At 38.4% G+C, this 10,139-nt stretch overlaps 1 protein-coding gene across 1 annotated transcript in view; it reads left to right on the forward strand.

The window, feature by feature from the left end:
- TAF3 (TAF3 RNA polymerase II, TATA box binding protein (TBP)-associated factor, 140kDa) overlaps positions 1-10,139 on the forward strand; it is a 244,436-nt gene continuing 234,297 nt past the window's right edge. The window contains exons 1-2 of the mRNA XM_006862749.1: positions 1-331; positions 7,042-7,284. Coding sequence (XP_006862811.1) covers positions 166-331; positions 7,042-7,284 — 409 coding nt within the window. The 5' untranslated portion in view covers positions 1-165. The remainder of the gene's footprint in view (positions 332-7,041; positions 7,285-10,139) is intronic.

Raw genomic sequence — 10,139 nt, forward strand, 5'->3', positions numbered from 1 at the left:
GGCGCGCTCTGTGTTGCTGAGGTTTTGAGGTGGTCGGCAGGGCTCGGGGGGGACGATTTCCCCGCCACGGGGGCCCTGGAGGATGAATCGGGGGCTGTGTTAAGGTTAGGCGGTGGGGCTGGAGAGAAGTGGCAGCAAGGGCTGCAGTGGAGTCAACGGAACGGGATGTGCGAGAGTTACTCCAGATCGTTGTTGAGGGTCTCGGTGGCGCAGATCTGCCAGGCGCTGGGCTGGGACTCGGTGCAACTCAGCGCCTGCCACCTCCTCACGGACGTGCTGCAACGCTATCTGCAGCAGTTGGGACGGGGCTGCCATCGGTACTCTGAGCTCTGTGAGTACCGGGCTGGGTAAGGGAGGGTTGCCTCTGATAAGTCACGAGTGACACCTTCAGTCTCCCCTGCTCTATCTCATCATTGAGTTTTCAGTTCTTCATCCCTGCACCAAAGTTTGGTGTCTTCTCAGCCCCTGACGCTCCGTCGCGTCCGCTCACCTTTGAAACTCTAGTCATCCCTTTAGTGCCTCTTCCTCATCCGCTAACTTCCCGCCACCAGCCTTGGAGCCTTGTCCCCACTCCCAGTTCCATACCCTTGTATCTCTTCTCTGTTTTGACATGTGCATCAGTTTTGGCCATTGTCTCATTTTTGGTGCATGTAGAATCATCCCTAGAATGTCTTATACCCTCTCTTACCTTGGTCCTTTTTCTTCCTTGCCGGCAAACTACTACAACTAGTTGTCACCGGCGCTCCGTCTACCGGCCGTTTCTTACAAGACTGGTTATTCTTTAGCTCATAACACACTCATTGACAGCTCAGTCAGGGACTCTGCCTTTTCTTTCTGTATCTGTGTATTTCATAAACAGCATCTGTGCTCACTGTTTCCCCGACTCAGCTTTGTCAGTTTCACTGATTTTAACTTTCAGCCACCCATTGATTTTTTCACCTCAGCCACCCATTGATTTCTCCCTTTATATTTCTGTATTTGTAGTTATCGAAGTGTGATATAGGGATCACAGCAGTTTGCAGAGGTTCTCTAAGTAGTGTGGGCTACAATATTCATGGTTTCTAAGTGAATGTTTGATAGTACTTATACCTCGTAATTTGAAATGTTTGACAAAAGTTAAACATCTCACTGATGTTAAGTGTGTGTGGGGGGGTGGGGTGGGAAGGGGCACTACCACTCATTTAAATGAATGACTTTTGTAATGGCAAGTTGAAAAACTGGATGAAGTATTTCATAGGATATTTTGCTTTCTTAAAATGCTTCCTAGAACTTGTGTTACTTGCTCTTGTAATTCCATGTGTATTTCTATTATATATTACCTTGTTTTGTAATTATGTGTGTTTATCATTCATCCTTTCTACCACTTTCCCCTTCCCTAGGAGACCATGGAACTCTGTTTCTTATATTTGTATTCTGTTGCCTAGTATGGTTCTATAACATAATATGGACGCTGCAGGTTAATACTTTGGACAGCAAAGTCGGTTTAAACCACAAGCTTGGCGCTTCAAGCCCCTAGCCGCTCCTCAGACACCCTATACAGAGTCGTTATGGGTCAGAACCGATTTGATGGCACTTAACAACACCAACAAGCAAATATTTGTTTAATACTATAGTAGCTATTGACCTTACCAGAAATGTATACTTTTGTTTATTGTTGATTTCACTGATACTTTGCAGTTCCAAGTTTAGATAAGAAGTAACTCTGATTCATTGTTACCTGGCAAGTAGTACACTAGCAGCATAGCACTCTCTTGGCCTTTGCTCTCTCTCCCTCTTTTTACTGTTAAAGGTTATGTGTAGTCCAAATTACAATTGCTACCAAGTTCTTTAAAAAGGACAGATGTTCTGAGTCTTTAGGTAATAAAATTGTTCCCTGAATACATTGTTACCCTTTCCTGCCTTGTATGTTGTTAAGTGCTGTCAAGTCAGTTCCAACTCATAGAGACCCTGTGTAGGGTTTGAATAGCCGATCTTGCAGTTAGCAGTCTAGTGTTTATCCTACAGCTCCACACCAGGTCTCCAGACCAGTACATACACTGTCACTCTCTGTAGACAAATGATCATTGTTATACATTATTGTGAACCTCTTCCTTAATTACTCTATTTCTATGCTCAATTTTCTTGGTTATAGTGAAATTCAGTTATCATGTTAATTATTTCCCTTCGTGATTTGGTGACTCTTTTTTATGCTAATTCCTGGTATAGTTAATTACAAACATTTTCTTGAGTTCCTTTTTTTTTTTTTTTTTAAATATTTTTATTGTGAGTTGAGTGAATGGTTTACAGGGCAGATCATCAGTTTTACATTCAACAAATCATACACCTTGTTTCATTACAATGATTACAATCCACTCCATGTACCATCACTTAACAGTACTTCTGTCTATTCATTTTAGCTCCCTTTTTTTTTTTTTAAACACTCAGGCATATATAGTAATTTACACCACCAAAGGGCACATTCTGCAAGTCTGCCTTCTGGCTGTCAGCTTAGTCCCTCTCCTTGGGTTCCTTTTTTACACTATCATTATTTCATAATCAAATGTTGTAAACTCAGGTTACCACGATGTAGTCTTTTATTCTACTCCTTTAGATTCTTTCTATTTTTCAGTAATTGAGCACCAATTGCAAGCTAAGCACTAGATTAGGCGTTGGGGACGTACAAGTTACTAAGATGCAGTACCTACTCATAAGATGTATTCAAAGGTGACAGTTTGTCAGTAGACACAAACTGATGGTATTTGTTCCTTTAAAAAATTTTTGCCCAAGTGATTACTGAGAGTAATAATTGGAAGTGATTATTAATTCAATAAATAATGAATTTATCTCTAAGGTAATATTTCTCCAAGTACTCAGGGATAGATATTTATATATATGTTGCATTGTTAATAAATATGGGCACATGTATTGAGAAGAGGTGCTAAATCTTTCAGGATGACTTTGGAATTAGTACTATAACTTAATACTTTAATTATATAGACTATAAATGCAAAAGGAATATGATAAAGCACAGACAGTTGTGGACTAGAATTCCAGGGTAAGGTGAAATCATAGAAGAGCAGAAACTATAAAGTACTGTATAAAGGTGGAAGGTAGTACAGGTTAGAGAATAGTGTACACTAAGATATAAAAGTTGGGTTTAACCATGATAAGAGCATCAGGAAGGTGACCAGCTTGACAGATATAGTCATTGTATGTAAAGAGAAGTAAAAGAAAAAGTTAGACAGGACTTAAAAGCTAGACAAGGGACTTACATATAACATGTGATGGTGGTGGTTATTAGCTGCTGTCTAGTGAGCCCCTGACTCAGACTGCCCAGTCCTGTGCTGTCTCTTTGGATTGGTTGTGGATCGGAGCAGCGTGATTCATTTTTGGAGGTAGATCATCAGGTCTTCTTCCTAGTCTTAGTCTAAAACCTCTGCTGAAACCTGTTTAGCATTATAGCAGTATGCCAGCCTCCACGGACAAACAGATGGTGACTGCACTTGAGGTGTGTTGGCCAGGAAGGAACCTTGTTCTGTGTGGAAGGCAAGAATCATTTTACCACGTTTTATAGGCTAGCATAGTGGTTACAAATCAAGCTGCGAACCTCAAGGTCAGCAGTTTGAAACTACCAGCTGTTCCGCGGGAGAAAGATGAGGCTTTTTGTTCCCGTAAAGATTCACAGCCTTGGAAACCCTGTACAGGGTCGCTATGAGTCGGAACCGACTCCACGGCACACAACAGCAACAAGTCGTGGTCTAGTAGTAGGAAAACATTGAGGAACTCCTGGTATGGCACTGTAGGATCAACACTGGACCACAAGGTTGGCAGTTCAAACCCACCAGCTGTTCCTCGGAAACCCTATACAGGATTGCTACGAGTCAGAACCAACTTGACTACATTTAAAAGCAACAGCAACAAATACAGGAAATTCTGTGACAGTGAAGTACAAGTGAGATTCAAGTGAAGAGGACTTGTAACTATACTGAGATAGTGATAGAAGGAGTGGAGAGAAAGAAAAAAATTCTCAAATACATGGCAACGTGGGGAGAAAAAGTCTGAGGAGCTTTTGGATTGAGATTGCAAAGTTGAGAAGGAAGTAAAGATGATTGTATTCTTTTAGACAGAGAAAATAAAGAATGACTATAATAGGGATAAAGGAGCTCTGGTAGTGTAGTGGTTATGAGTTGGGCTGCTAACCTCAAGGTCAGCAATTTGAAACTACCAGCGGTTCCATGAGAAAGAGATGAGACTTTCTGCTTCTGTAAAGATTTACAGCCTTGGAAACCCTATGCAGGGTCACTATGCGTCGGAACCGACTCCACGGCCATAGCTACCACCACCACCAGAGCTATTTTGAGGCACTGGAGTGGTGCTGTAGGATAAGTACTGTACTGTACAGTTGGTTTTAACCACAAAGTTGGCAGTTCAAATTCACCAGTTGCTCCTTGGAAACCCTATCCAGGGTCTCTATGGGTTGGAACTTCCTTGACGACACTTAATAAGAACAACAAGTAATAGGGATAAAGAGCCCTGGTGGTGCTGTGGATTAGATGGATTACCAGCCACTCCTTGGGATAAAGATGTGGTTGTCTGCTCCTATGAAGATTTACAGCCTCAGAAACCCTATGTTATTGTTGTTGCTGTTAAGTGCTATTGAGTAGGTTGTGACTCAGCAACCCTGTGTAGGGTTTCCAAAGAACAGCTGGTGGGTTTGAACTGCTGACCTTATGGTTAGCAGTCTAGTGTGTATCCTGTGACACCATACCAGGAGCCCCAGAAACCCTATATATAAGATCATTGTGAGTCAGCATTGACTCTGTCATATTGGGTTTTTTGTGGGTTTTTTGACAGAATAGGAATGTTTTTGTTAAGTGTCCTCAAGTTGGTTCCAACTTATAGTGACCCTGAGTAGGATTTCTGAGGAGCAGCTAGTGGGTTTGGGCCACCGACCTTGTGGTTGGCAGTCCAATACTTATCCTACAGTACTACACCAGGACTCCATAACAGGGAAAGAAGAATTGAATGGACATTATGTCAGTAAGAGGAAGAATGTTTTGCTTTTCTTTTATTTATTTTTTGCCTTCTTACACATTATAGGGACTTCTGGTGTGGCGCTGTAGGATCAACACAAGGTCGGCAGTTGAAAACCACCAGCTGCTCCTCAGAAACCCTATACAGGGTCACTGTGAGTCAGAACCAACTTGACAGCACTTAACAATAACAACAACACCACATTATAGAGGAGTCCTTGTGAGGCGCTATGGGATAAACACTGGTTTGGTAACTACAAGGTTGGCAGTTCAAACCCACAAGTACTCCTTGGAAACCCTATACAGGGTCACTATGAGTCAGAACCAACTTGATGGCACTTTTAACAACAGCAACAACATATATTATAGAAGTAGTCCATACTTATAGAAACATTGAAAGACTACGGAAGTATTTAGAGTTAGAAGTGCAAGTTTCTTCTTTCTGAACTTTTCTATGTGCATATGAACACATGTCTGTATCTTTTTATAAAATTTGGAATTTTCTTAAATTCTACAATATAATTTAATTTTGGGTATACTGAATTGGATATGACCATTGGTGTTTCAGTAAAAGAAAAAAAAAATCCTTTGTTGTTGTTGCTGTTGTTAAGAACCGTTGAGCCAGTTCCAAACCCAAACCAAACCCATTAACATTGAGTTGATTCCAACTCAGGATGACCATATAGGAAAAAGAGTAGAATTGCCTCACAGGTTTTTCAGCACTGTACTCTGTACAGGAGAGACTGTCATATCTTTCTCCCTTAGGGTGTCTGGTGGGTTCAAACCAGTGACCTCTGAGTTAGCAGTCACGTGCTTAACCACTGTGCCACCAGTGCTCCTTGGAATTTAAATGAGATGCTTTACTAAAAGACATAAAAACCTGCTAAGAATTGTTGCTAAGTGCCATCGAATTGGTTCTGACCCATAGCGGCCCTGTATAGGGTTTCCAAGGAGTGGCTGGTGAGATTGAACCTTCGATCTTGCGGCTCAAATTGAGCTTGCAGCTCAGCTCATTAACCCACAGTGCCACACCAGGACTCCAGACTGATGGGAGTCAAGAATAGGAATATTTAAAAAAGTCCCTTTTGGAAAGAAAATGCCACCATATCTAGCATTTTGTCTGGGTTGTAAAATAAGTACTGGACATCTAACCACAGGATAAGCAGTTCAAACCCACCAGCCTCTCCTTGGAAACACTATATAGGGTTACTGTAAGTCGGAATCAACTCAATGGCACTTAACAACAATTAACACCATACCACTCTACCCATTTTATATGCTGTTTTCTAATGACATTTTAATCTTTATATGTAAATTTCCTTTATGGTGTAAGGTCCTGTCTTGTAAATTTTCTTGGATTTAAAAATTGATTAGATGGTATAGTGCATAAGCGTTTATTGAATGTCAGTCACCTATATGTCAGTCACTGTTTTAGGTGGCCTAAATAGAGAAAATATAACGGTACACAGTCAACAGAGCATTCGAGTTACTTGATGGTCAAAATAGTGACAGTAATGTTTATTGAGGATTTATTGTGTGTCGTCCACTGTTCCAGATGCTTTTGACTGTTATAAACTACTTTTGATATTTGTTCTAAACTAGTTGACTTATAGTGTGAATTGTCAGTTTTTTTACTCATTTGTTGTAATGTCATATTTAAAATTGACTTTAAGAATCACCTTTTCAACTGATTTAAATAATATGATGTACTGTTTAAAATATATTGTTTTCAAATCATTTGATGTTGTTGTTCTTATGTGCCATAAAGTCAGTTCCGATTCAGTGATTCAGTAATGTATCCAATGAGCAGCTGGTGAGCTTGAACTGCCAACCTTGTGATTCAAACTGACCTTGTGGTCTAGTGCTTATCCTATAGTGCCACACCAGGACTCTTTTCCAATAATTCAGTCTTACATATATAGTATATTTGATTCTGAGCTTCTGAATTACTTCGTATTTTTTCTTAGTATTTAAAAAAATCATTGAGTTTTCCTTAAAATGATTTTATTTGCTTTTGACTTTGTTTCAGATGGCCGAACAGACCCAATTTTGGATGATGTTAGTGAAGCTTTTCAGTTGATGGGGGTTAATCTTCATGAACTAGAAGACTATATTCACAATATTGAACCTGTCACTTTCCCACATCAAATTCCTTCATTTCCTGTTAGCAAGAACAATGTACTTCAGTTTCCTCAACCTGGAAGTAAAGATGCAGAAGAAAGGAAAGAATACATTCCTGATTACATGCCACCCATTGTGTCTTCTCAGGAAGGTTTGTAATTTAATTTTTTGATTCTTACACATGCATATGCTTCTCTTTTAATAGATTTTAAATGTTCTTTGTTTTTCTGCCTGAGTTATAAAATGCTGTGCCAACACATAAATTCTAGAAATGCCATTGAAATATCTTTGTTCTATTCGCAAATTATTCTGTCCCCTAAACCAGCAGACTGACAACTGGCATCACCAGGCAGAATGATATATAACTGAGGTTACATCTAGTGAACTATTTATTCTATTGTAAAATAGGGGAGAACAGAATGTGACCACAGAGAGATGCCTTTCAATAGATAGATAAGAATGAGTTATTAAACAAATGAGAAAACCTTTTAAATATAAAGACAATTTGAATTATTTTCTTCCCATATTTATTATTAATGTGAATTGGACACTATTGCTTTATACTGGTAATAGTGTATTTTGAACATTCACTAAAATGCAGATTTCTCTCCATTTTTCATGGTAAGTAGAAGCATTGTCTAGTCATACAGAATTGTGATTATAAAGCAATAACTAATCAGGCGCAGTGTGTATATCCTTTTGCAGAGTTTCTTTTGTTTCCCTGCATGGTATTGCAAGTTGATCCTTTAGGTTCACATAAGTAATTAATTTGTAATCCTAATGCAGATACAAACTATGTTTAAAAAAAAAAAAGGAACAGTTGTAATTAATTTCTTGTTTCATTTTAATAGAATTTTGAAATGTTACCTGTTAGTTTCATGGACTAGGTTTAGAATACATTGATTTATAATCTGTGTATCAGTGTTGCCTCACCTGAACAATTGAGAAAACATTGGCCCTAAGTTATAGGGATTTGTTGTCGATTAGTTGACTATTATCAGACACTTTGCATGTGGAGTACAGTGGACTGTACTGAGTAGTACTAGTGCTGTAAGTGTGCCAAAATCAAGCACTGTAGTCTTGTTTGTTAATAGCTGTGATAAATATGGAAAGAGGTTGTTTTAACCTTTTGGAAAATTATAGTTTCCTGATTTAAGCCTCTTGAGAAATAGACTCTGTTAATAGCCTGACACTTCACTACTTTGTGTTCTTGAAGATTTAATACTGACTGAAAGCAGAATCTGTTGCTCCAGGGCCTAAGACAGTGCTTTGTACAAAACATGCCTTCAGTAAACGTTCTTGAACTTAGTTAAGTAACACACTATTTGTAGGGTCTTGACTACAGAGGTTCCTTATTTCTCCTCCTTTCCAGGTCTACTAACATTTTTAACAGCCAGAATTTGGAAATCTACAGATGCAATTCAGTCATTGCAAACTTCCCTTAGTAACTGCTTTAAGTTCTGTATTGCCCCTCTATTGGATTTATATATATTGTATTGGAGTCCTGGTGTGGCACTGTAGGACAATGCACTGGACTGCAAGGTCAGCATTTCATACTCACCAGCTGCTCCTCACAAATGCTATACAGGTCGCTATGAGTTGGAACCGACTCGATGGCTCTTAATAACAGCAACAGAAGCAATATAGCCTGTATTATATTTGAGCAAATCATATTGTTTATAACCCCTTGTGTAAAGTAGTTCTCTTTAAATTTTTTGTTCTCTTTTCTATGTTTTTGATCTTTCCAAAAACCAAACTTATTGCTAGCAAGTCTATTCTGGCTCATAGTAGAATAGAAAAGAGTAGAACTGCCCCATAGGGTTTCTAAGGCTGTAATCTTTGTGGATATAAACTACTACATTGTTCTCCCATGGAGCAGCTGATGAGTATGAACCACCAACTTTTTGGTTAGCAGTTGAACACTTTTAACCACTGTGCCACCAGGGCTCCTGGTGTGTTTACATCTTAGAAACCTATAACATCTTTAAACATATGTTTACTTTCTTTAGAAATATAATAAATACTTTTAGGTACCAACATTCCCAAAGGAGAATTTCCAGAGCAGAGGCTTGATGATAGCTGGATTGGAAAAGAACTTCTTTTATAGAGATGAAATTAGTTTTATTCAAGTAGTCCTAAAATTTCCTTTTTTGCTTTTGTCATTAAATAGGATTTAGTAAGCATCCTAGGCATCTTCATGAAAATAGCACAAAGTTATTAATCCATGAGATATCTGTATTTTGAGAACTAATCTTTGTATGGTCCTTAAATTTTTATCAGAAAGGCCACCTATAATTACACAAAATTTGTAATTGTGCTTAGAAAGCATGAATAGATAGTCAAATGCGGTGAGAAAGACTTTGTGTGTCAAAAAGTAAATAAAAAACATCAATACATGTAACAATGGACACAAACCAATGGTACAGAATTGAGAACCCACTAAGTAAATCCATTCACATATGGATGGATCAATAGTGTCAGAATCCAGTAATTAGGGGAAGAGATTAGTCTCCTTAGCAAATAGATTTGCACAAATCTATATATCAAGATCCATATCTCACACCTACACAGAAACTAACTCAAGACCTAAAATGTAAAATCTAAATGAAAAAAAGACCTAAATATAAAATCTAAATCTATAGAGTTCATAGAAGGGAAAATAATGGCAAATGTAGGGGCTCTAATTTATGATACAATTAGACTATCAAAAATAACTTAAAAATACACAAGTAGCGGAAGATAAATGAGACAAGAAAGAGAACCCATATACTGGGGAAAAATTTTACTAGCAACATCTCTGACAAGCATCTAATCTAAAATGTATAGAAAACTCCAACACCTCAACAACAAAAAGACAAATACTATAGTAAAAAATGGACAAATGACATGAACAGACACTTCACCATAGAAGATATTCAGGTGACCAACAAATCCCTGAAGAGATACTTGTGAATCCCTAAAGAGAAACTAATGATCATTGTTCATTTGTTGTTGTTGTTGTTGTTA

Source organism: Chrysochloris asiatica, unplaced genomic scaffold (genome assembly GCF_000296735.1).
Source record: "Chrysochloris asiatica unplaced genomic scaffold, ChrAsi1.0 scaffold00050, whole genome shotgun sequence".
NCBI lineage: Eukaryota > Metazoa > Chordata > Mammalia > Afrosoricida > Chrysochloridae > Chrysochloris > Chrysochloris asiatica.